At 42.1% G+C, this 27,459-nt stretch overlaps 1 protein-coding gene across 1 annotated transcript; it reads right to left on the bottom strand.

The window, feature by feature from the left end:
- Positions 1–227: 227 nt before the first annotated feature.
- On the bottom strand, positions 228–26,763 carry LOC139393217 (ATP-binding cassette sub-family F member 3-like). Its single transcript, XM_071141660.1, is given in 22 exon segments — positions 228–1,281; positions 1,453–1,540; positions 4,254–4,386; positions 4,986–5,077; positions 5,187–5,275; positions 5,648–5,780; positions 5,865–5,909; positions 6,166–6,242; positions 6,550–6,750; positions 7,386–7,441; positions 8,531–8,553; positions 8,801–8,857; positions 8,938–8,997; positions 9,651–9,731; positions 9,879–10,145; positions 10,685–10,807; positions 11,943–12,040; positions 12,169–12,224; positions 12,700–12,776; positions 12,930–13,077; positions 26,659–26,748; positions 26,751–26,763. Coding segments are annotated over 22 exon segments (2,166 nt in total). The 3' UTR covers positions 228–1,122.
- Positions 26,764–27,459: the final 696 nt, after the last annotated feature.

Genomic DNA, 27,459 nt, shown 5'->3' with positions numbered 1-27,459 from the left:
CTTTCAACAGCTATTTATAAGTTAGTGATATAACGTTGAAGCAGAAGGAATTTCGTCTTTTATTCTGATAATTGTCTTTAAGATGTGTGTATATATATATATATATATATATATATATATATAATACCCCTCTTTACTTGGAGATACTGCTGCTTCTTCCCAAGAGACCTGGAGCTAGCTGCTGCTGTTGTACAAGTTGTTGTTGTGCTGGAGCCAGCTGCTGCTGTTGTGCTGTTGGGTTCCCATGCTAACACATATGGATGTTTCCAGGATCGTGTTCATTAGGGTACGCAACAGAAAACATTTGGAACAGAAAAGGAGCGTTTCTTATTGAACAAGTCCACGTAGTCCCTCCGTTTCAGACTGTTTTCTTCTGTTTGGTGCCCAGTGAACACGACCAGGGGTGTCTGAAATGGTGCACTTTTGGCTTGTTCCCAAAATACTGCACTATGTAGGGAACAGGGTGCCATTTCAGCTCAGCCCCAGGTTCCACTGATTAAGAGATGATCCCTCTCCATCACGAGCACACGTTCAGGAGAAACATCATCCCATATCACTTGAAATGTATCCTCAATCGCACACATATTCAACATGGATGAAGAAATGGAGACATTCATCCCTTCACTGATATTAATGAGCTAAAAGGATGTAGCGTTATTCCAAGATGGCTGCCCACATGGGGTTAACAGTTAGAGGGTACAGCACCCCCACCTTCACAGGATGGAATATCCTCCTTGATGTTGAAGTGAACCAAACCAGCTCCAACTATTATGATCAGAAAGGTTGGGAGTGGCGAGGCCGGAGCAGTTTCGGAGTACGCACACAATCAACATTCCACGTGGACAGATTTTGTACCCTCCATGTACCCTAAAACGTGTCTGCATCAGGACAATGGACAAGAGTACGCCACTTTGAACTGCCGGGCCGAACTAAATCACAAACAAAACAAAAACGGTAGTGTAGGGGAGCAGAGAGGATGCCGGGACAGTTAAACTCAGTTCTCCCCCCGGGGATGATGATTGGCAGTCAGAGAGTGAAGAGTGGGGGGGGGGCTTTAGGTTATTGAAGTCAATTGGCAACTTGGCATGACTGTCATAGTTGGCGTAATGGGTGAGTTACCACTCACAGGTAGCCCTCCTTGCGGAACTGTTCTTGCAAGATATCCCGGTACTCGTCGAAGCCCCCCTCCACTCGCCGCACGTTCCCGTGCTCACAGACCCACAACTCTCTGCACACGAGCCGGATCAGACGCTCGTCGTGAGAGACGAGGACCACTCCACCCTGAGGAGAGGATAGAGTTGTTAAGGGTATGAACGCACATTAAAACTGTGTTCAAGAGCTATAATTTCCAATGATTGTTAGCTAGAGGCCAGAGTGAGCTTATAAAGAAAAGCCATCCATGATTTACTCTACTGATAAAGGACATTTTCTCTTCCAGATTAACAAGCTTACTTTGAATTTGTTGAGCGCTTTCGCTAGAGCCTCGATCGTTTCCATGTCCAGGTGATTGGTTGGCTCGTCAAGGATATAGAAGTTGGGGCTGAGAGAGAAAGAGAAAAAGTGAGTAAGAGATACAACTGTAGGGCTGTTGCTGGCTTATGAGCAGGCTGAAAGAGATGAACGCATTGAAGCATTATACATGTACTATATGCAAGTGTTCACAAAATATAACAGTACATTATTTATAGCGCCATGCAGTGGCTGTTTGACGTAGCAATTATTCCCTTGCAGATTTGTTGGGACGAACAAACACTGTAGTCGCCAAATCTCTAGACTTAGTGTGAAGATTTGTAAAATCGTTTTAGCGTTAGCATAAATGCTAGCCGTTTGAGGTTCACAACTGAATTGCATGCTGCTTCCATTTTTTAAATATATATCAACACCTGTTTTTAAATACACCTTCCGACTAGTGTCGGTCAAGACCCTTAATCAGTTATAAGGTGATAGAGCGAAGATAAGATTTTTTACAAAGTAGGCCATTTTCTCTTCCATCTTCACGTACCACTTTTCTCAAACTTAGAGACTGATATGATGAGCATACATTCTGAGTTGAGACAAGTATACTGGTTCATGTCAAGATTTTAAGATTTAATTTAAAAAATCCAATATGGCAAACATTTCAATATGGCAGACCTCATGGGTCCTTGAGGAAAATGTGTTCCTTGTGACGAGAAACACAGATTTTGTGGTTGTACGTCAAACGGGGCAGTAGGGGCGGAGACTTAAAAACGTAATACAGCACCACCTATAGGCCAATTGGTGCAGTTGTTGGTGTTCGAGTAGTGATGTTGATATACTTTGATGTTGCCAAACTATACATCTTGTTACCAACCGGGCATTGAGCTATTCCAACCATTTTATTAGGGGTGCTTTGATGCCGGCAATCCTAATAATAACACATTTCGAGACCGATTAAAACCATCTCATCAATAGGATCTTGACACTTCTCTAAATGAATAGCGTTCTCATGTCCTCTCTCTCCAGTTCTGTTCCTAGTGTTATCACTTCTCTAAATGAATAGTGTTCTCATGTCCTCTCTCTCCAGTTCTGTTCCTAGTGTTATCACTTCTCTAAATGAATAGTGTTCTCATGTCCTCTCTCTCCAGTTCTGTTCCTAGTGTTATCACTTCTCTAAATGAAGTGTTCTCATGTCCTCTCTCTCCAGTTCTGTTCCCAGTGTTATCACTTCTCTAAATGAAGTGTTCTCATGTCCTCTCTCTCCAGTTCTGTTCCCAGTGTTATCAAGGCAGTTTGACAGATGTACAATATGTTTCTTATTTACAAGGTAAGTTGGTTGATGACAAATTCTCATTTTTACAGCAACAACCTGGGGATGAGTTACAGGGAGAGGAGAGGTTGAACAAGCCAATTGTAGGCTGGGGATGACGATTACCGTAATTGCTGGACTATTAAGCGTACCTGAATATAAACCGCACCCACTGAATTATAAAAAAATATGTATTTTGTACATAAATAAGCCGCACATGTCTATAAGCCGCAGGTGCCTACCGGTACATTGAAACAAATGAACTGTACACAGCCTTTAAACGAAACACGGCTTGTAACAAAAATAAATAGGCTTTAACGAAACACGGCTTGTAACAAAAATTAAAACAGTAGCCTACCAAGAAAGTCATTGGTCACTATCTTCCTCCTCCTGTGCACTGAAACCACTGAAGTCATCTCCTTCGGTGTCGGAGTTGAATAGCCTCAGAATTGCTTCATCCGATGTTGGATCGTTTTCATTGTCGCTCTCATCACTTTCATCCGGAGGCAAATACCCCGCTGAGCTCATGCTGCCCCTTCAACACGCAGCAGTCCAGCCTTTCGAAACCCGTTGATGATAGTGGATTTTTTGACAATGCTCCACGCTGTCAGGACCCACTGGCAGACTTGACCATAAGATGCTCTTCGCCTGCGGCCCGTTTTAGTGAAGGATTTCTCCCCACTTGTCATCCAAGCCTCCCACTGAACAAGGAGCGCCACCTTAAATGCACGATTTACACTGATGTCGAGTGGCTGCAAATACTTTGGGCCATCTGCTTTTCTTCCCTCTGAAAGCTTTTGTTGTCTTTTTGCACTGAGTCAGTTCCTCACGCTGCTGTTTCCAACGTCTTATCATCGACTCATTAAGGCCAAGCTCCCATGCAGCAGCTCTATTTCCTTTTCCAACAGCCAAATCGATCGCCTTCAACTTGAAAGCTGCATCATATGCATTTCTCCGTGTCTTTGCCATGATGAGGGTGACAAAATTACTACCGTAATCAGAATGATGGGAAGTTTGAGCGCGCTCGATTTACGTCACATTATGTAACGGTGCTCAGTTTTTTTGCGGCATGAATCTTGTGAAAGCGGGAAAAATCCATAAATTAGCCGCGTCATTGTATAAACCGCGAGGTTCAAAGTGTGGGAATAAAGTAGCGGTTTATAGTCCGGAAATTACGGTTGGTGGCTGTGGTGGTAAGAGGGGCCATCAGGGAATTTAGCCCGGACACTGGGGTTAACATCCCTACTCTTGCAACAACTACCATGGGTTGTTAAGTGACCAGAGTCGGTTTAACCTCTGAAGGATAGAGAAATGTAACCCAGCGGGCTAAGCTGGTCACAATGCCATTATTAAACGTCATGGTCTGGAGGCTATACACTGCTCGTACAAGGACGTTTTTCCAACTGAACTAAAAACCAGTTTACTACTACAATATGACAATCCTGTGTACAATTTTGCGGCCATGGAGTGTAATAAAAGGCATTACCAAGGCATTGTCATCTGAGCGAAGGCAACCCGGCTCTTCTGCCCTCCTGACAAACTGGCCACAGGCCGAGTTGCCAGCTCCCCTGTTATTCCATAGCCGCCCAGCTGGTGTCTGTACTCCTCCTCGTTACGACCTGGGAGGGACAAAAAGGGTTACAGATGACAAAGACTGCAGGCTATAGATGGGTTGGTTGTTAAGCAACATGGGCCAAAACAGACAGGGTTGGCTTAGACGGTTGCCAGAATGTAAATTATAATTCGTCCCCAACGTTTATTGAAAACCTAAATAGCACTTGTCTCTCAAATACATCTTTACAGTTCTTGGTTAGCTAGCTAGCGAATCTTAGCCACATCAGCATCAGTTAAAACACCTCAAAACAAGACATGGTATCAAGAACAAGATAAAAAACTAGCTGAAACGATTCACCAACGATTCCTCACATGGCAACTTTCTTGTCATTGTTGCTAGCCATCTGGTCATCCAGAATCACAACACACTGCCTTTTGCCCCATTGAAGCGAGCGCATTGTTTTCGTGACGTTGTCATCTAACCCGCCATAGGGATTCGTAACAACCACCTGGGTCGTGTTCATTAGTGCACGCAACGGGTATTGGGCCGTATAAGTCCAGGTAGTGCTGTTCCAATCAGTTTCCTTTGCATTTGGTGCCTAATGAACACAGCCCAGGCTTTGATAATGATCAGTATTGGTATGTTTTGGTGGTGGGTGGTCACCTGGGAATTTGTTGAGTAGCAGCTCAATTGAACACACGTTGAGGTCCAGTTGATCCACGTGGTGCTGACTGAAATAACCGATCTTCAGGTTCCTGAGCGAGAAAGGGAAATAAAGCTGTCGTTTACTTCCCTGCACGCACACCCACCGAGACACACACTAGCAGCAGAGGAACATGGCTGACGTCAAGCATGGAACCTCACCGATGGGCGTGTCTGATGCCGTTGACAGGCGTTAACTCTCCCATCAGTAGCTTGAGCATGGTGGATTTACCCGCCCCGTTCTCACCCACCTGAGAGAGAGAGAGAGAGAGAGACTGTAGGTACTACTTTAGCAGTTGGAAGGTTGCACAGAGCGTTGTCTGTGGAAGTGTTTCACAGGTTTAAAGTACAATATTAATGGAGGCACAATATATTAGTGACGATGTGGGGGCGAAGATATGTTCTTACTAGCCTTATGAACATAGAACCGTTGTTGCACTTCCTATCTGTGCTAGGACATTTAAAAGGGCCATAAAATGAAAAAAATATCTGAATCAGTCGATATCGCAAAGAAAATATTGGCATCAGCCCAGAATGATCACATCGGTGCACCCCTAACTATTAGCAGTGCATGTGATTTAGAACTAGTCATCAGGATTGAGAGCAGTGTGATTAATACGTACGATGCAGATGCGAGACTCCAGGTCTGCAGACACAGACAGCTGTGTGAAGAGGCGCTGGTCAGTGTTATAGTAGAACTCCACCTCATCCAACTGGAGCACCGGGGGAGACAGCTTCTCAAAGTTATCAGGGAACCTGTGGACAGATGCACGTTAGCGCTCAGATCAATATGAGAATTGAAACCTGACTTCATTCGGGACAGGAGGAGCGGTCTCTTACTTTAAGGTGACTTCGGTTTCCTTCTCCAGAGGTTTGAGTTCAGGCCTGCAGGAGACAAGAGAAGAGCAGCGGGGGAATGGACGACGGATGACAATAGATATTCTTTACACTGACCATTCATTCCCTGTGCACCTGTTCTGTTTGCACAGGCAAACAAACACACAGAGGTCATCATGCATGTGCAAGACGGAAGTTATCCTTTACAATGAATTGGACTTTCAGGCTGTAATTCCCAGGGAGCCCTACATGAGAGAAAGCAGGGTGGGGTGCGTGTAACATTTTGAAATAGATGGTTACTCACAGTTTTTCTAAGAGCTTCAGTTTGCTCTGCACCTGTGCCGCTCTGTTGGCGTTGTATCTGAACCGGTCGATAAACACCTGGCACACAGAGGGAGGGGATCAATCCACGATTATAATGTATAGTAATAAGATACTATAATATATCATCTAGTATTTAGCAGGATGTTGATACGTTTGGCATTTCAAGATCATATAAAATAAACATACTAATCAGCAAAGACAAATGCTTAGAGAGTGCATTGTTATTACACTTGCCATAGGCTTTTTAGTTTGTATGTGCATACCTCAATGTGAGAGAAAATGTGTGTGTGCAGGACAGTGTGTGTGTGTGTGTGTGTAGGCCAGTGTGTGTGTGTGTAGGCCAGTGTGTGTGTGGGCTCCTAACCTGGATGTGCTCTCTGTACTGAAACTGGGCCTCGTACTCCCTCTGCTGGTTCTTCAGGCGGTCCTCTTTGGTCTTGACAAAGTTCTCGTAGTCGCCGCGGTAACTCTCCAGCCGCTGCGAGTGCAGGTGGATGATGTCAGTCACCACGGCGTTGAGGAAGTTCCGGTCGTGGGACACCACCAGGATGGTGGTCTGCCAGGTCTGTGGGGGGCGGAGGAGTTAAACAGGCCATATGGAAGTTGAACGTGTTGCTCTTGATTTAGTTATGTCACAATTATCTCTTCTTCCACCCAAAGTGTGCATTCATTCACTTCCATTCAGTGATTTAGATGGAAATAAGTGGTAGAATAAATATGGTGGTAACTCCAGCTAGCCCATGCCTACATTAATCCAATGTCTTTAGACTTGTAGAAGTACTAAATGAGTGCACACTTCAGGAGAAGGGAAATATTATTGGGACATAGTCACATTAGTCACATTTTGGCTTGAGTGTTGTTCGCAATTTCCTAACTTGTGATACAACACAATCCATTTGAGGCTAACCATGTATGCTTGGCTCATGAGCGTGAGCAGGTGTGTCCCTTGCCAATGTAGAGGACCCCTTTTGTCTCAAGGACACCCAGAGGCAAAATTTGAATTACCCAGCACGTTCTGGAAATTAAAACAATTTAACGTATGCTCCTATTTTCTACCCTTCTCCCTGAAATGTACACTCATTCACACCCCTTGACCTGGACTCGGGTAAGGAATATGGTAGAAAGTCCCTATTGTCCACGCTTGCCTGTGCTTTCACCAATCGGGGACTGAATTTGATTCGGTAAGCAGGAGTAACCTACCTGCAGGTAATTCTCCAGCCAAAGAATGGCTCGGACATCCAACATGTTGGTGGGCTCTGAGAAACAAACAGACAGACCAACAGTCAGTCAGAGGGCTCTGAGAAACAAACAGACAGACCAACAGTCAGTCAGAGGGCTCTGAGAAACAAACAGACAGACCAACAGTCAGTCAGAGGGCTCTGAGAAACAAACAGACAGACCAACAGTCAGTCAGAGAGCTCTGAGAAGCAAACAGACAGACCAACAGTCAGTCAGAGGGCTCTGAGAAACAAACAGACAGACCAACAGTCAGTCAGAGGGCTCTGAGAAACAAACAGACAGACCAACAGTCAGTCAGAGGGCTCTGAGAAACAAACAGACAGACCAACAGTCAGTCAGAGGGCTCTGAGAAACAAACAGACAGACCAACAGTCAGTCAGAGAGCTCTGAGAAACAAACAGACAGACCAACAGTCAGTCAGAGGGCTCTGAGAAACAAACAGACAGACCAACAGTCAGTCAGAGGGCTCTGAGAAACAGACAGACCAACAGTCAGTCAGAGGGCTCTGAGAAACAAACAGACAGACCAACAGTCAGTCAGAGGGCTCTGAGAAACAAACAGACAGACCAACAGTCAGTCAGAGGGCTCTGAGAAACAAACAGACAGACCAACAGTCAGTCAGAGGGCTCTGAGAAACAAACAGACAGACCAACAGTCAGTCAGAGGGCTCTGAGAAACAAACAGACAGACCAACAGTCAGTCAGAGGGCTCTGAGAAACAAACAGACAGACCAACAGTCAGTCAGAGAGCTCTGAGAAACAAACAGACAGACCAACAGTCAGTCAGAGGGCTCTGAGAAACAAACAGACAGACCAACAGTCAGTCAGAGGGCTCTGAGAAACAAACAGACAGACCAACAGTCAGTCAGAGGGCTCTGAGAAACAAACAGACAGACCAACAGTCAGTCAGAGGGCTCTGAGAAACAAACAGACAGACCAACAGTCAGTCAGAGGGCTCTGAGAAACAAACAGACAGACCAACAGTCAGTCAGAGGGCTCTGAGAAACAAACAGACAGACCAACAGTCAGTCAGAGGGCCTTTGCGCTGACTGCTGGACACCATTGAACTGATCAAACAAAAATACTTAATGTGGTTTAATCACTCACCATCAAGTAACAAAAGATCAGGCCTAAAAAGAGACAATACAAATATACACATTACTTAGAGATTTGAAGCTAGCTTTAGAATATTTAGCAGAGCCACATTTATGTCTTGATAATCTGTCTATGGGATTGATGGTCTATAATACATTGAGATTCAGGAAATAGCTCACTGGAGATTTATAAAATGCATAGAAATGTTCTAATATAATCTCTGTCCTTGTATTTTAATTGGGAAGACTGTCCTCAGGATAAAAGTGACAAGCAGAGACTCACTTGGCGAAGAGAGCTCTAGCCAGAGCTAATCTCATTCGCCACCCTCCAGAAAACTCCCTGTGAAGAGAACACAGGGAGAGATCAGTTAATCGTGCACACACACAGACACACACACACACACACACACAGCAACTTACTTGGTTGTCAGCGTTTGCATTTTGGGAGAAAAACCTAAACCACATAGGATGATTGAAGCACTGTATAAAAGAGAGGAAAAGAGAGGGGGGAGGAGAAACAGAAAACAATTATCAAACCAGAACATGCATCTGTTGTACAGTATACACACAGACATGACATTATGTACACATCTAAATACACTACTAATGTAAGATACACACAGATATGACATTATGTACATATATAAATACACTGTTAATGTAAGGAAGACACAGATATGACATTATGTACATATCTAAATACACTGCTAATGTAAGGAACACACAGATATGACATTATGGACATACCTAAATACACTGCTAATGTAAGGTACACACAGATATGACATTATGTACATATCTAAATATACTGCTAATGTAAGGAACACACAGATATGACATGTGCATGCTAATGTAAGGAACACACAGATATGACATTATGTACATATCTAAATACACTGCTAATGTAAGGTACACACAGATATGACATTATGGACATACCTAAATACACTGCTAATGTAAGGTACACACATTATGTACATACCTAAATACACTGCTAATGTAAGGTACACACAGATTATGCTAATGTAAGGAACACACAGATATGACATTATGTACATATCTAAATACACTGCTAATGTAAGGAACACACAGATATGACATTATGTACAGACATGTTTAGTGTGGCTCTTTACCGGGCAGGTGCCTTATCTGCTTCAATCTCCTCCAGTTTAGCATAGATCTCCGACAGTCGAACAGTCTCCATTCCTTCAGCACTAACATGGAATAGAATAAACTGCAGGTTTAGTGACTGTTGCAGTTTCAAACCCAAAAGTGTAAAAACCCTGCAAAAACATTTAAATCTGCCAAGGCTGCCAGTATTGACTCCTTCCAATGTAAAGGAGTAAGTAAGACTGACATACGTTCCGTTGGCTATGCGCGCATTCAGCAGGCGTTCCTCCGTCAGGAGCCCCTCCCGGACCGTGTCGCTCTCAAGCACGCTCTGCAGTGCCCCTGTGTCGTCGCCAGCGACCTCCTGCTCAACGTGCAGGATCGTGATGTGGGCGGGGACGCGCAGGCTGCGGCTCGCCAGCATCTTCAGTAGCGTGGTCTTCCCAAGGCCGTTGCGGCCAATCAGGCCGTAGCGGCGACCTGTCGACAGCGACAGCTCCGCCCCCTGCAGCAAGGACCTAGAAAATCAGAAAGAGACAATTTGCTTGCATATTGCATTACGGTTCTGACTTAAATGTCTCTGTCGCTCTCCTACTCTCTTTGTCGCTCTCTCGCTTTCTGGTATTAAATAAGAAATAACAATAAGAGGGTAATTACACAGGAATAACCTCTGATTTACTCATTTAGTTGTTTGCCATTCATTTAACAAGCACTCCTTCGCACCATTTAATATCAGGTAGTTGTGTTGAAATTCTTTAAAGTAATTTGCAGAAAGTAACTATCATAACCACATCAACTCATTTGAAATAGCAGGTAAATACTGGTGGAAACGGTGTCTAGCTAACACAGCATTGAATGATGCTGATTAGAATGAACCACCTGCTCCAGTGCTGGATATAGAAGGAGAATGAGTGGGTATGGCTTCATCCCAAATGGAACTGTATTCCCTATATAGCGCGGTACTTTGGACCCGATCCCTATTGGCCCTGGTCAGAAGTACTGCACTTAATAGAGACGTGGTGCCATTTGGGACGCAGATTAAGAGTGAACCCCTCACCGCTCGCCAAACGACACGTCAAAGTTCTCGATGCGGATGTCGTAGGTGCGATTCTTCCCGGACAAGTCGACGCGACTGTCCTTTTTGCTACTGGCCTGGCTGGCTGATGCCTCCTCCAGTACCCTGAGACAAACAGCGGTAGGCAGAGCGGACGAGGACAGAGTGAGAGACACAGAGGGAGAAATAGACAGAGGGAACCAGAAGGAGACAAATTAGATATAAGCAGAGAGAATGAGTACAGGAAGAAAGACAGTGGAAGAGACAGAGGAATGACAGACAGGCAGAGGTGAAACATCAGTCCAAATCATATCACTCTGACACTGTAACTGAACTTCATCATATATCGGTGAATAGAAATCTGTATTTTTGCTGTCACAATACCAAACCAATGATCAGTGGTGTAAAGTACTGAAGAAAACATACTTTTAAGTACTACTTAAGTTGTTTTTGGGGGGGGGTATTTTGTACTTTTGTACTACCAGTAAAAAGTTTGGACACCTACTCATTGCAGGGTTTTTCTTTATTTGTACTATTTTCTAAATTGTAGAATAACATCAAAACTATGAAATAACACATAAGGAATCATGTAGTAACCAAAAAAATGTTAAAGAAATCAAAATATATTTTATATTTGAGATTCTTCACTCTTGGCATTCTCTCAACCAGCTTCATGAGGCAGTCACCTGGAATCTATTTCAATTAACAGGTGTGCCTTGTTAAAAGTGAATTTGTGGAATTTCTTTCCTTCTTAATGCATTTGAGCAAATCAGTTGTGTTGTGACAAGGTAGGGGTGGTATACAGAAGATAGCCCTATTGGGTAAAAGACCACGTCCATATTATGGCAAGAACAGCTCAAATAAGTAAAGAGACACAATAGTCCATCAATAAGACATGAAGGTCAGTCAATACGGAACATTTCAAGAACTTTGAACATTTCTTCAAGTACTGTCGCAAAAACCATCAAGCGCTATGATGAAACTGTCTCTCATGAGGACCACCACAGGAAAGGAAGAGTTACCTCTGCTGTAGAGGATAAGTTCATTAGAGTTATCAGCCTCAGAAATTGCAGCCCAAATAAATGCTTCACAGAGTTCAAGTAGCATTTTACGGGGTGGTTTTCAATTTTACTTGATTCATTTTCAATTAACGTATCTTTACTTTTACTTAAGTATGACAATTGGGTACTTTTTCCACCACTGCCAATGATAAACTGTTTGCATGGTCTTCGGGAGTAGATGAAAAGCATATGAAACTCACAGTGGACTAGTTGTTTTTTGCGAATCCCGTTCATTCCTCCTCCCTTGTTTTTGCTTCAGCTTGGCTTCGGCCTTCTCTAGCTTCCTCGCGTCCACCGTCTGAGGTGGTGTGTGGAAGAAAAAGTGGATGAAGTTGACAGGAGAAAAACATAGGTCCAAGTCAGGCCTGTAGCTTAGACAAAGAACATAATACACAAGAAGATACGATGCAACAAAAAATACTTTACTGTATTCTGGCCCCTCTTCATCATCCAGATCCCTTGGACATCGTTAGTGACAGATACTGAGACAAGAAAGACAGAAGGAGTGGAATGAGACGAAACAATAAGTCAGGGAGGATATTAAAAAGACATGAGAGAGGTGGTAGGAAGGGTAGAGAAAATAGGAAGTACGATCAGTAGAGGACGGGAAAGACAGAAGGAGTGGAATGACACGCAACAATAAGTCAGGGAGGATATTAAAAAGACATGGGAGAGGTGGTAGGAAGGGTAGCGAAAATAGGAAGTACGAGCAGTAGAGGACGGGAAAGACAGAAGGAGTGGAATGAGACGCAACAATAAGTCAGGGAGGATATTAAAAAGACATGGGAGAGGTGGTAGGAAGGGTAGAGAAAATCAGAAGAAAGGCTAAAAACAGTAGATAGAAAATTACAGGCTACCAGAATGAATATCAAACGTATACATATACATATACATATCTGTATACTGGACCGTAAAGCTGACAACAAAGAGCAAGACCTAAGTCCCCTGCAGACTTACCACACTCTGCAGATATCTGAGACAACTGCACCGGAGTGTCGAGCAGCACTTGCTTTGAAGCGGCATGGCCGTTACTCCTGATGGAGAAGACATGAGTATATTTTTGATGAATCAGCAAGCGAATTACATAAATTATTAGCCTTTGGTGTGTGGCAGTTAGTTAATGTGTGTGTTCGACGCTGGTTCTAAAAGAGGTGGGTGTTAAGGTTTTGTGTGTTTGTTGCACTTACAGTTTAAGAGTGTTGAACATCTGCTGACAGATGTCCCGGATGTCATCCTCGTTTTTATAGTCAGCCGATGACCCCTGCAGCAGCCCACCAATCGCATCATACACCTCCTCTCCATCCTCAAACTCCGCCCCTCCACAGTCCAACACACCTATCACACAGGATAGAAATATAGCTTAGAAATGTCCATTTCCAGTTGCAGGTGGTTCTACAGAAACCATAGAAAATTCAGAAAGATATTCAATTCATGTTTTTGCGGGGTGGGGGGTTGGGTATCCCTTGAAGTATCAAAAAATATATGCAAACATTATTTGACGAAAAAAAATATTTTGGGACTGAGTGCTATACGCCCACACAAACAGATTCACTACATGGAACAACAGATAGTCCCCCCCACAAAAAAATTAAACAAAGCTTGTTCTCAAGTGTCTATCCTATATCTGAGAGATAAAATAAAAAATATAATGTTTCCTGATATTCTAACAAGTATTTGTCACTAAACAGTCTACTTATATACAATATTTCCATAAAATGTTTTCAGCTGGTTCCAGGGGACCTCCAGAAGAGTCTTGTGAGGCCTGTTGGAGTCCTAGAGTAAAACACAGTTTCACTTTTGCACAGATGGGTCATATTAGTGTGTTGCCAAAACTGTTTGGACGTTTCAGACAGAAGTTCCCAGATTGGCTGTGCCGACATTAGACGCGTCCCAAGACGCTTGTGTTCGTGAGTGGCATATTTTGTGAATAAACCTAATTTCGGGACATCTCATGGACTGACAGACACCTCTCTAGCGCTGTCATCATGCAGAAGTGCGACATGACCAAAAGTATGTGGGCACCTGCTAATTGAACATCTCATTCCAAAATCATGGGCATTAATACAGAGTTAGTCCGCCCCCTTGCTGCTATAACAGCCTTTACTTTTCTGGGAAGGCTTTCCACTAGATGTTGGGAACATTGCTGCGAGGACTTGCTTCCATTCAGATACAAGAGCATCAGTGAGGTCGGGCACTGATATTGGGCAATTAGGCATTCCAATTCATCCCAAAGGTGTTCAATAAGGTGGAACTATGAACAGCCCCAGACCATTATTCCCCCTCCACCAAACTTTACAGTTGGCACTCTGCATTGGGGCAGGCATTCGCCAAAACAAGATTCATCCGTTGGTCTGCCACATGTTGAAGCATGATTCATCACACCAGAGAACGCGTTTCCACTGCTCCAGAGCTTTACGTGTGCAACCAAGGACGCTGATTTCGGTCGCCAGCTGTACTGTGTTTCCTCCGACACATTGGTGTGGTTGGATTACGGGTTAAACGAGCAGTGTGTCAAGAAGCAGTGCGGCGGGATCTCTCTCTCTCTCTCCCCATTGAGCATCGTTCACACCCTCCTAAGCTTTAGCCCCAACCATCTCTTTAAGGATTCACATGTGAGTCTATGTACTAAACAACCAAAGATTTAAATACTAAAGGCTGGCTTATACTACAGGTGTGTTCGAACATTTAATCTGGAGTGCCAGAATGTGCTCAGGGCGTTTGTAAACTCAGAGCGGTCAGATTGTCTGTTTGTAAATTCAGTGTTTTGCTCTCGGAGCTTTCAGCGCGTACACTGTACGCTCTGGCCGAGGAGTAGGGTTGATCCGAGCGTTCTGACCTAACAGCAGCAGGCAAGCACCCAAGCTAACTGGTTAATTTATGCTAGCTACTTCCAGACACAAATGACAGCTCACTGACCATTTTACTCTCCCTAGCAGAGATGGTTAGGCTGTTTTTATGTTATCCAGAGCGTTGGTGACTGCAACTGTGCTGCTGGCAAAAATGTAATTACGCTTTTTTTCCAAAGTTTACTGACACCTGCCATGTTCAACGAGTGTTGAGCATTCGAAAAATCATAAATTATTCTGCTCTCTGGCACACTCAAACAAATGTTTCTGAAATCAGAGTAGATAGCCAGAATGAATTTACCAGCTACGTCTATTGACAATTGTCACAATGACATCATAGACATTCTATTGAAATAGTTACTTGCATTGTGTAGTCTTTTGTTTAGACATGTAGCTAGCTAAACAATGAACCATAATCCCAGCTCATAACGTTACTACCCTGCATGAATCTGCAGGTAGCTAACCAACCAGGTTCAATGTTAGCTAGTTAGCCTAATGTTATTTAACTGGCAATGCAAATAGCTCTGAGATACTAATATTATTACTACACAGATCAAACATGTAACATTAACTAGCTAGCCAGCTAACGTTAGCTAGCTAGCAGTACACTTCAACTTAAAATGAAAACGACTTTGACAACATTAGAAATGTGTAATATCTGAAAATGTAGCTAGCTAGACTCTTTTACCCATAGACATGGATGGAAGCTTTCTCCCTCTCTGTCACGGATGTCATGGTCGCCCTTAGTTTTAAGATGTAATCCGGAGAGATGTTTTATACATCAGCCTTCTGTTCTCTTTCCGACTACGTCTGCATATTTGCAATCAAACGGCAGAATTTTCTCCATCTCCTTAGCTATCATTCTCTAATCCCACTGATTTCAAAACTCGGTCCTCCAGAAAGTGGAGAGTAACTCTTTTGCAGTTCAACTACCTGATATCTTTCATAAAAGCCACGTTAGAAAGGATTATCTACACATACTGACAGCTCATATTATAGACAGAAGCATGCTACATGGCAGACCAATCCGACCTCATCTCTCGGCATGTCCATCACACTCATTAACTCAGCCAATCATGGCTAGCGGGAACATTAACGTCTTTTTCCTTGGCTAAACCAACTAGGCTAGTAATTCAACAACTGTATTTATATTTACAGATGGCATACAAGTTTGTTATTAAGGCAAATGAAAGTTCACATGTTCCAGAAGGCATTTCTGCCAAAAAACACCTTTTGATCAACAACAACAAAAAGTTTACGTTCAAATGCCTCTCCTGTAAAGTAGTAACACAAAACATACCCCTAGTTTCCTGAAACGAGTCACACACAATTGGATATCACGAAAAAGGGGTAAAAAGTCCCACAAAGAACCTGCTACATTTTCTCTTACCCTCATGACAAAATGTGTAGAATACCATTATAAAACTGCAAATGTCTCTTTATGCACCAGGCAAAATGTGTTGAAATACAATAAGTTAATTGATGGGGGGGGGGGGGGGGGGTGGTGGGCCCCTGAAGGTCGGTGCCCAGGGGCCCAAAATGTGGTAGAGCAGCCCTGCCCTTATTACCCCAATGGTACGTTTTGACCAGAACCAGCACCTCCTCTTGCCAAGATTGGCCGCGTCGTAAGCTTGAACCTATTCAAGTAAGTAAATAAATAAATTTTTCAAAATGTATGTATTATTAGCTAGCTACAACAGGCCACTCTGTGCAGGCTAATAAGCTGCTAGCTAGCCAACTCCACATACTACAGCTAGCTAAGTTCATATTGACATTAGCTTGATGTAAGCCTATTAATTAAAAACTCATGCTCCAAATGCATTTGTAGATAACAGCAATGGAAGAGGTTGAAAGGATTTGCTGCTCCAGCCATCAGTACTAGTTAGATAGGGCGGGTTGTGGGAGGACATTATGAAAAGATTCTCCAGTTCAAGTCCCTAGAAAGGAAAACCATTGTCTGTCCTCATAAATAAAGCTGCGAAAGCCTGTCTGCAGATGAAGAGGGCCCAGTGAATGTCCCAAGAGACTGCACATCAGGGTTTCTGATGGCTTTTGTAAAACAAAAAACACAAAAAAACAATATATACTATTTTTTCGGGAGAAGAAAAAAAGGCAGGCTACCTGCACGTCACCCACCACTTTACAATTTGAGCTGGAGGCAGTATACATTTTGAAAACATACTTAACCCTTGTGTAGTGTTCATGTTTTTGTTATTCACCCAATGTTTGTGGGTCTGATGGACCCACAACATTATTGGGATTTTAAAACAATACAAACATAACAAGTGACGCAAAAATACTTAAGAATTACAGTTGAAGCCGAAGTTCACATACACCTTAACCAAATACATTTAAACTCAGTTTTTCCACAATTTCTGACATTTAATCATAGTAAAAAATTCCCTGTCTTAGGTCAATTAGGATCACCACTTTATTTTAAGAATGTGAAATGTCAGAATAATAGTAGAGAAGGATTTATTTCAGCTTCCATCACATTCCCAGTGGGTCAAGAAGTTTACTTACATACACTCAATTAGTATTTGGTAGCATTGCCTTTAAATTGTTTAACTTGGGTCAAATGTTTCAGGTAGCCTTCCACAAGCTTCCCACAATAAGTTGGGTGAATTTTGGCCCATTCCTCCTGACAGCTGGTGTAACTGAGTCAGGTTTGTAGGCCTCCTTGCTCGCATACGCTTTTTCAATTTTCTATAGGAGTGAGGTCAGGGCTTTGTGATGGCCACTCCAATACCTTGACTTTGTTGTCCTTAAGCCATTTTGCCACAACTTTGGAAGTATGCTTGGCGTCATTGTCCATTTGGAAGACCCATTTGCGACCAAGCTTTAACTTCCTGACTGATGTCTTGAGATGTTGCTTCAATATATCCACAGAATTTTCCTGCCTCATGAAGACATCTATTTTGTGAAGTGAACCAGACCCTCCTGAAGCAAAGCACCCCCACAACATGATGCTGCCACCCCCGTGATTCACGGTTGGGATGGTGTTCTTCTGCTTTGCAAGCCTCCCCCTTTTCCTCCAAACATAACAACGGTCATTATGGCCAATCAGTTCGATTTTTGTTTCATCAGACCAGAGGACATTTCTCAAAAAATGTACGATCTTTGTCCCCATGTGCAGTTGAAAACCTTAGTCTGGCTTTTTTAAATGGTGGTTTTGGAGCAGTGGCCTCTTCCTTGCTGAGCGGCCTTTCAGGTTATGTCGATATAGGACTCGTTTTACTGTGGATATAGATACTTTTGTACCTGTTTCCTCCACCATCTTCACATGGTTCTTTGCTGCTGTTCTGGGATTGATTTGCACTTTTCGCACCAAAGTACGTTCATCTCTAGGAGACAGAATGCATCTCCTTCCTGAGCGGTATGAAGGCTGCGTGGTCGCATGGTGTTTATACTTGCGTAATATTGTTTGTACAGATGAAAGTGGTGCCTTCAGGCATGAAGCAAAGAGGCACTGAGTTTGATGGAAGGCCTTGAAATACATCCACAGGTACACCTCCAATTGACTCAAATTATGTCAATTAGCCTATCAGAAGCTTCTAAAGTAATGACATTATTCTGGAATTTCCCAAGTTGTTTAAAGGCACAGTCAACTTAGTGTATGTAAACTTCTCACCCACTGGAATTGTGATACAGTGAATTATAAGTGAAAGAATCTGTCTGTAAACAATTGTTAGAAAAATTACATGTGTCATGCACAAAGTAGATGTCCTAACCAACTTGCCAAAACTATAGTTTGTTAACAAGAAATTTATGGAGTGTTTGAAAAACTAGTTTCAATGACTCCAACCTAAGTGTATGTAAACTTCCAACTTCAACTGCAGATGTTGACTTATATAAATGACAAGCAATATAGACAGCATACATGGTTAATATTTGCCATTTTCCTCTGCTAGATCACATTCATCAATAAAAGCGTCATTTGTTTTTTGATTTAAAAAAGTACCAAGACATGGGTGGAAAAAAATCATGTTAATCTTGAAGAAATATAAACGAAACAAGGTTATCACTATTGATGTTTATTGCTTTGAACTGAACAAATTGGAAGGACTAATTTTACACCCAGTATTTTATGAAAATGATAAATGAGTCCCATTGAACACAAATTAAGTTCAGTCTTCACACTTCATGAGGGAAAGAGTTTTACTGTGTTTTGCAAATGTAATTCCTGCACTTGATGCATGTGTTCTGTGTCTTCCTGTTCTTGAGTCCACACACACGGCAGCGCTTCTTCGTTGCTACCGGCTGCAATCTAGAATGATGAAAACAATTCATTCAGGAATTTTACTAACGTCTCACACACACTACCGTTCAAAAGTTTAGGGTCACTTAGGAATTTCCTTGTTTTTGAAAGAGAAATCACATTTTTTGTCCATTAAAACGACATCAAATTTTTCAGAAATACAGTGTAGACATTGTTAATGTTGTAAATGACTATCGTACCAGGAAATGGCTGATATTTAATGGAATATCTACATAGGTGTACCGAGGCCCATTATCAGCAACCATCACTCCTGTGTTCCAATAGCACGTTGTGTTAGCTAATCATTTTAAAAGGCTAATTGATCATTAGAAAACCCTTTTGTAATTATGTTAGCATAGCTGAAAACTGTTGTTCTGATTAAAGAAGCAATAAAACGGGCCTTCTTTAGACTAGTTGAGTATCTGGAGCATCAACATTTGTGGGTTTGATTACAGACTCAAAATGGCCAGAAACAAAGAACTTTCTTCTGAAATTCATCAGTCTATTCTTGTTCTGAGAAAGGAAGGCTATTCCATGCGAGAAATTGCCAAGAAACTGAAGATCACGTACAACGTTGTGTACTACTCCCTTCACAGAACAGTGCAAACAGGCTCTAACCAGAATAGAAAGAGGAGTGGTAGGCCCCAGTGCACAACTGAGCAAGAGAACAAGTACATTAGAGTGTCTCGTTTGAGAAACAGACGCCTCACAAGTCCTCAACTGGCAGCTTCATTAAATAGTACCTGTAAAACACCAGTCTCAATGTCAACAATGAAGAAGTGACTCCGGGATGCTGGCCTTCGTGGCAGAGTTCCACTATCCAGAGTCTGTGCTCTTTTGCCCATCATAATATTTTATTTTTGTTGGCCAGTCTGAGATATGGCTTTTACTTTGCAACTCTCCCTAGAAGGCCAGCATCCCGGAGTCACCTCTTTACTGTTGACATTGAGACTGTCTTCAGTCTAAAGAAGGCAAGTTTTATTGCTTCTTTAATCAGAACAACAGTTTTCAGCTATGCTAACATAATTACAAAAGGGTTTTCTAATGATCAATTAGCCTTTTAAAATTATAAACTTGGAATAGCTAACACAACGTGACATTGGAACACAGGAGTGATGGATGCTGATAATGGGCCTCAACGCCTATGTAGATATTCCATTAAAAAAATATCAGTTTCCAGCTACAATGGTCATTTACAACATTAACAATGTCTACACTGCACTTCTGATCAATTTGATATTATTTTAATGGACAAAAATGTGCTTTTCTTTAAAAAACAAGAACATTTTTAAGTGACCACAAACTTTTAAACAGTAGTGTACACACATACACAGTTACAGCAGGCCAAGGTAGGAGAGTCAGCCACACACACAAATGCAACATCGCACTTACTTCCAGTATTGGAGTTGTTGGTTCTGTGGGTCTGGCGGGTGGTGATACAGCATCCTCCTCACGATGGCTGCAGAAGCTGGGGTGCTTGGGATATGTTGCCGCCTCTGGACTTGAGGTCTTACCAATATCTTGCCCAGCTCCTCGAGAAAGAGCCGTCTCCTCTGAAGCTTCCCACTGTTCCAATCTGGGTTCAACACCGTCCAGATGACAAATGCGTTGTATGTTGAGATGTCCAAGATGTGGAAGAATATCACAAGTGGCCGGCATAGGGTTCTTCTTTTGCAGCTGTAGCCAGTCACCAGCTTGTCTAAATTGTCCACCCCTCCTTTTGTGGCATTATGATGATTTCTGTTTTTTGATGTTCCTGGCCACATATTCTCCCATCCCTATGCAGCATACTCACGAGTATCACATTTTTGCCTTTGTTTGGCACGTAGGACACTAGGGACACGTGGGCTGGGAACACAAACGTAGAGGAATAGGCCTGAGGTGGGAGCTCGGGCTTGTTTTTTTTGTACAGTTCCTACCACCGTCAGCTTCCTTGTGGATCTCCTGTCCCAGCTTGTGCTTCGTAAAAAAAAGTATTGCATATGATGTAGCCACGGAATCCTTGTGTCACATCCAGGACATCCCGCATCCCTTGGTTCTTCTTAGGGGCTCCATCTGGCTTCTCCATATACACTTGAAAGTTCCACGCATATGATGAAGCAGCATCACAGGCAGCCCAGATCTTGATTCCATATTTCACGTTTTGACGGTATGTACTAGAGGTCGACCGATTAATCGGAATGGCCGATCAATTAGGGCCAATTTCAAGTTTTCATAACAATCGGAAATCTGTATTTTTGGACACCGATTTGGCCGATTTTCGCCCCTTCGCACCTTTATTTAACTAGGCAAGTCAGTTAAGAACACATTCTTATTTTCAATGATGGCCTAGAACGGTGGGTTAACTGCCTCGTTCAGGGGCAGAAAGACCTTGTGAGCTCGGGGGATCCAATCTTGCAACCGTACAGGTAACTAGTCCAACGCTATAACCAACTGCCTTTTGTTGCACTCCACAAGGAGACTGCCTGTTACGCGAATGCAGTAAGCCAAGGTAAGTGGCTGTTGTCGTTGTGTTCCTGGTTCGAGCCCAGGCAGGAGTGAGGAGAGGGACAGAAGCTATACTGTTACACTGGCAATACTAAAGTGCCTATAAGAACATCCAATAATCAAAAGGTTAATGAAATACAAATGGTATAGAGGGAAATAGTCCTTAAATTCCTAGAATAACAACAACCTAAAACTTCTTACCTGGGAATAGTGAAGACTCATGTTAAAAGGAACCACCAGCTTTCATATGTTCTCATGTTCTGAGCAAGGAACTGAAACGTTAGCTTTCTTACATGGCACATATTGCACTTTTACTTTCTTCTCCAACACTTTGTTTTTACATGATTTTAACCAAATTGAACTTGTTTCATTATTTATTTGAGGCTAAATTGATATTATTGATGTATTATATTAAGTTAAAATATATAAATATTCAGTATTGTTGTAATTGTTATTATTACAAATAAATAAAAATCAGCCGATTAATTGGTATCAGCATTTTTTGGTTCTCCAATAATTGGTATTGGTGTTGAAAAATCATTAATCGGTCGACCTCTAGTATGTACTGCCTGAAGGGGGACCGGCCCCTAAATGGCCTAAGCTGTTCATCAACAGTAACGTTGTGCACAGGTTTGTAAAACAGGGGAAGGCGGTCCACCCACATGTCTCACATTGACCTGATTGTAGCTAGCTTGTCTATCTGCCGCAGAGCTGGTCTGGTGTCTTGCTTATCGAAGCGGATAATCCTGGAAATAAATGTGGAAGTTTTCCCAGAGACATTGTTGCACTGAAAAGTTCTCTGCATCCCACAAGGATTCTGTGGATCTGAAAACACCAGCAATGATAAGAACCCCAAAGTATGCATGCAAACAAGTTTGGTCCATCTCCCTCCAAAAACACGCCTTCCCTCCAAATGAATGCCGTCCAGAATGATTTTCTGGATGGTGTCTGGGATAAACAGTTCAAAGGAAGACTATGTCCTGCAGATGAGTAACCGCCATCCTAGTAGTTGGCCCTGGTTGCATCCTTATCACATTGGCAGCCAAGCGGGGTGGCTCATTCCTTGGGAAATAAGTTTTTCCATCCATATTTATCCAGCTCATCAGCAGCCTGCAGGAGATTGCTGACATGCTGGTCCTAGGGCTGGCTGAGGGTCAATCTCATCCTCTTCTTACAACTCACTGAGACATTATCCTCATATTCAGAAAATTATTCATCTTCCAAAGTGGAAGACGCTCTTTCCACACTAGCTTCTCTCTCTGCAAAAATTATTTATAAGGCCCTCTGAGCAGAGATAATTATTGCCATACGATTGATATGATTGATTGTGTAAGGAGCCAGACAGGCAAAGCTATTTATTTGTTGTGTCCCTCCCCCAATTTGCACCTAGCTGGGGTAGTGTGAGAAAACTGAATTCTTTACAATGTATCGAAATAATGTATTGCAATAACATTGTGCAGGTTCCCTCCCGCAAGACATTGTGTAGTTTCACACACTACAAAGGATAAAGAGAAAAGCGGGAGACAGACAGGTTCTTGGTGCGGTCTCCCTGTCTATGTTGAAACAGCAGGCCCAAAGGAGGAAGAAGACAGAGTGAAGGCACACAGCAAACCTTTATGTTAATTTTTACTTGTTTTCACCTACACACACTTTTATTACCCTCAGGTCTTACCTTGCTTGAAAATAGAAACAGAGGCAATTATTTTATAGACTTCATAGGATGTGCATGAGTTTCCAGTTTGGGAATGCATACAATTTATCCTACCATTTCTACCAATCTGCGTACCAGTTATGATTTTCATATGCGCATTTTCGTGGAACAGTTTTTCAAATGTCTTTGTTTCTCAAAATCATTATCACATGGTTAATCATAAAAATCTTAATTAGAATTATATAAAAATCAAAGTAAAAATTCAACTAACTGCAGGAGCACCAGCCTCTGCCATATGGACACTGTTAAACCGTGATCATTGGATGCTAAATATCTTAAATGAGCACTCGGAGACGGACAATGCAGCCATTGGCCTATAACGTCCATTGTCAACTAAGTTAAAATACATAAAGCCGACAAATAAAAAAGGTAGAAAATAAAAGGATGAAAATTCAATTTCTTTCAATCATATTCATCTCTCTACAGCCCGTCTGCCCTGACCTATTGCTAGTGAAGTGCAACATTTTATCAAATCAATCAACTGGATCAGGCCTGAAGCCATCTCTATCAACTAGCCTATTCCGCCCCCAGAGTTTTCTGTGCAAGGGAAAAGTGATTTAGAATGTTTTCACTGGATATATGGGATACTCAGCAATGTTCACGCTAAACTGCGCACCTCCTCCGGGACTGCTGTGCAACAGAAATGCAGACTCAAGACTGAACTTCACTGAGTTTGCCCCATTAATTTAATAATTCATAATTCTATTGGTGGGGTAGCCCGTGAGCAGCCTTTCCATCACCCAAGAGTGAATGCACTTTTCAGATCAGTTCAGAGCGCAGAGTCGCATGTGCACATTTGTTGACATTCTTTGCTAGTTACCGAGTTATTAGTCCAGTAAGTAATAAGTAATAAGTATAGGTCAGCAATCAAATCAAATTGTATTTGACCCATGCGTAAATAGCCCACCCAACTACCTCATCCCCATATTGTTATTTATTTTTTTGCTCCTTTGCACATCGGTATCTCTACTTGCACATTCATCTTCTGCACATCTATCACTCCAGTATTTAATTGCTAAATTGTAATTATTTCACCACTATGGCCTATTTATTGCCTTACCTCCCTAATCTTACTACATTTGCACACACTGTATATAGATTTTTGTATTGTGTTATTGACTGTACGTTTGTTTATCCCAGGTGTAACTTTGTTCTTTGTGTCGCACTGCTTTGCTTTATCTTGGCCAGGTCGCAGTTGTAAATGAGAACTTGTTCTCAACTGGCCTACCTAAAATCAAAATAAAATTGTCCCGAGCACAAGGTGCACCTGTGTAATGATCATGTTGTTTAATCAGCTTCTTGATTTGCCACTTGTGTCAAATGGATAGATTATCTTGGCAAAGGAGAAATGCTCATTTACAGGGACGTAAACAAATTTGTGCACAACATTTTAGAGAAATAAGCTTTTTGTGTGTATGTATGGGATCTTTATTTCAGCTCATTAAACATGGGACCAACACTTTGCATGTTGCGTTCATATTTCTGTTCAGTATATGAGAATCATAATGTTAACTTAAGATGCCCTCATCCACTAGGTAGCATTATACATGGGAAATTAATGCTTTGTGTATCATTTACAATGTGTGTGTTACTTGTGATTTCTATCCTTTGGTGGGCAAATGTAATTGTCAATACAGTCATAAATGGTGGCTTTGATCACAATTTTGAGGTTTAGGTTGATCAATGTTCATAGCTAGCTAGCAGCACAAGCAAACATTGTTGTTAGTGTTCAGCGATTAGTGTTTTGAGGTCAGGTTGGTTTCAGGTCAATTATTTTTTTAAATTTAGGTTGAATACTGTAACACAGAATAAAACAACTAATACAAAAGTCACATTATGGTAGTGACTGCCCATTACTGCTTATCAACCATAATTTATTCACATGACTTTAATAAAATATTTCAGTTGTGTATATTATATTAGTTTTATTTGATGACTATTACTTCATTCCAAGTCATCATCCCATCTCAGAGCTACTACCTATGTTGTCTGGGAAAAAACTATTTTAATAGTTCGTAAATAAAGCAACCTTTTATGACTGCTGAATACCAACTATCAATCACTTTGAGCAGGTATTTTCAGGTAGAGATACCGTGTGATGTAAAAGCTGCTCTCTATATCCCCTCACAATCACGCATTATTTTGTCTCTTCAATAGCAGGCCTAAAAGAAACACTGACCAGACAAGTAGATGCGCAATGGATTATGGTCATTGTAGGAAATGATGCACTTAAACTTTGTAGAATATTGGCCTGTTGGAAACTTCAACTCCCTACTACGATGCGCAGTTTGGCTGGATCTGATTTCTCAAGAGAAACTGTGCAATTTGCACATTGAAATCACAGAAAAAAACATTTACGAAATGGAATTCAAATAATTGAACCAACATTGGTCAATTAGTTATTTAAAAAATCTAAAAATAACCAGAATTTAGGGTAATCACTCATCACTAATTGTTGTGCAAATCTCTCTTCACTCACAATCCTCCTCCATGCCACTTACCTTCTGATTTTGTCTCTGTATTCTATCTAGCAAAGTGACATAACATAGAATTGAAAAACCAGACACTGCGATGATTGGCCGTCCTCCATCTTTTTTAGTTTTGCTTGCCCAGAACAAATAACAGGCTGGAAACGGTTTCATGAACTGAAGATATTCAAGCAAACATTCGCTCCTCACATGATTGGTTAACGGCAGCAGTGGCAGCGTGCAATTTGCATAAAGTAGAGCAGAGCTTAAGGCCTTCACCACACCGACAGTGATATTGTTTGTTTAACTTTTGTTTATTATCTACTTCACTTGCTTTGGTAATGTGAACATATGTTTCCCATGCCAATAAAGCTATTGAATTGATAGCGCAAAATGGTCACGCAGCATCATCTAAATGTGTGTACGACAAAAGTTAAACATTCACCTTCTGCGACCATTTATGTCATGCAGTTTATACGAACCCTCTGTAACGCTTCAAGGCAAACGCAGCGTGCCATTGGAAATGAATGCACTTCCGGTGTGATCGAGGCGTAACTTTTTTATAGTGCTTGGTTTGTAGGGTTCTCGCCGCACACCTTCCCACAATCCCCAGCACCGCGTGCCCCCAAAATGAATACGGGAGGCACTTCGTCTGACGAATTCGGAAGTAGTGAAAACTCTATGTAAGCCGGATTCATACCCAAAAACCCAAACTTCCCATAAATAGATAAGATTACGCTTTCCCTTAAGCCCATCCCACTCTTTGTTCATGTTTAGGTTGATGTTTTGTGACTTTGGGTCCTTAAAGCGCTATATAACTAATTCCCATGTACATGCCGGTAAATCCACACAGAAGCAGCTAATTGGCTAGTGATTCAAGGCAATAAATTAGCTAGTCTAGCTCACCCGGTTATAGTTAGTTGTTCAACCGGGCCGATAAGATAACTAATGGCATGTTACTTGTTAGCTACAAGCTAACGTTAGCTAGTCTCCCCTAACTTGGCTTGACTGAGCGTCAACGCTGTGGGACGGCTATGCTAGCTAACGTTACTTCACGTGGAGAAGCAGTCCGTCACTCATCTAGCCGGTTGCATTTTAAAGTGTACGAGATCCACACATCCTCTCCATTCATTTACAGTCTCTTACCCGTGATATATTCGAACACTTCGGTGTCAATTTCGGGAAACTCGCTCTTCAGAATATCCACGTATGTCGCCATGATACACCGGCTCATCCACAAGAACAGCGCATGTGCCCACAATATGCGACAAGGTATGTCCTCAAACTATGCATTATGGGTATTGTAGTATTTTCTATGTGATATTTTGCTTCCATTTTTATATCTCTTGTGTATTCACATTACATTCCCCCAAATAAGAGTTGTTTTGGGCTGTTATTGCATCCCACGATTAAATCTGGGAAGGGACTGTGGGATCATTATTTGTTTTAAATTATGTAATATGCCAGGGAGATATGTATACTGTAGTTAAGAAGTATGTTGTGTAGTAAGCTGTTAGTATCCCATGTGCCTCACCTTAATCATTTGGTCCCATTCCCCCTCATAACTTAGCCTACTGTTCTAACTTGGTGTAGCCTGTTTTAGAGAAATGTCATCATCAAATATTGTAAGAGCTTTCATTGTCTGCTTATATACCCCTTTATTTAATATATGGTTATGACTTATGACTTAAAGCGGAGGAATTGGCTTTGGAGGTGACCAGGGAAATATACCTGCTGGAGCGCGTGCTACAGGTTGGGTGCTGCTATGGTGACCAGTGAGCTGACATAAGATGGGGCTTTACCTAGCAAAGACTTATAGGTTACCTTGAGCCAGTGGGTTTGGTGACGAATATGAAACAAGGGCCAGCCAACGAGAGCATACAGGTCGCAGTGGTGGGTAGTATATGGGGCTTTGGTGACAAAACAGATGGCACTGTGATAGACTGC

Source organism: Oncorhynchus clarkii, chromosome 33 (assembly GCF_045791955.1).
Source record: "Oncorhynchus clarkii lewisi isolate Uvic-CL-2024 chromosome 33, UVic_Ocla_1.0, whole genome shotgun sequence".
Classification (NCBI taxonomy): Eukaryota; Metazoa; Chordata; class Actinopteri; order Salmoniformes; family Salmonidae; genus Oncorhynchus; species Oncorhynchus clarkii.
Note: the sequence above shows the minus strand (reverse complement) of the source record. Positions and strands in the feature narration are given on the sequence as shown.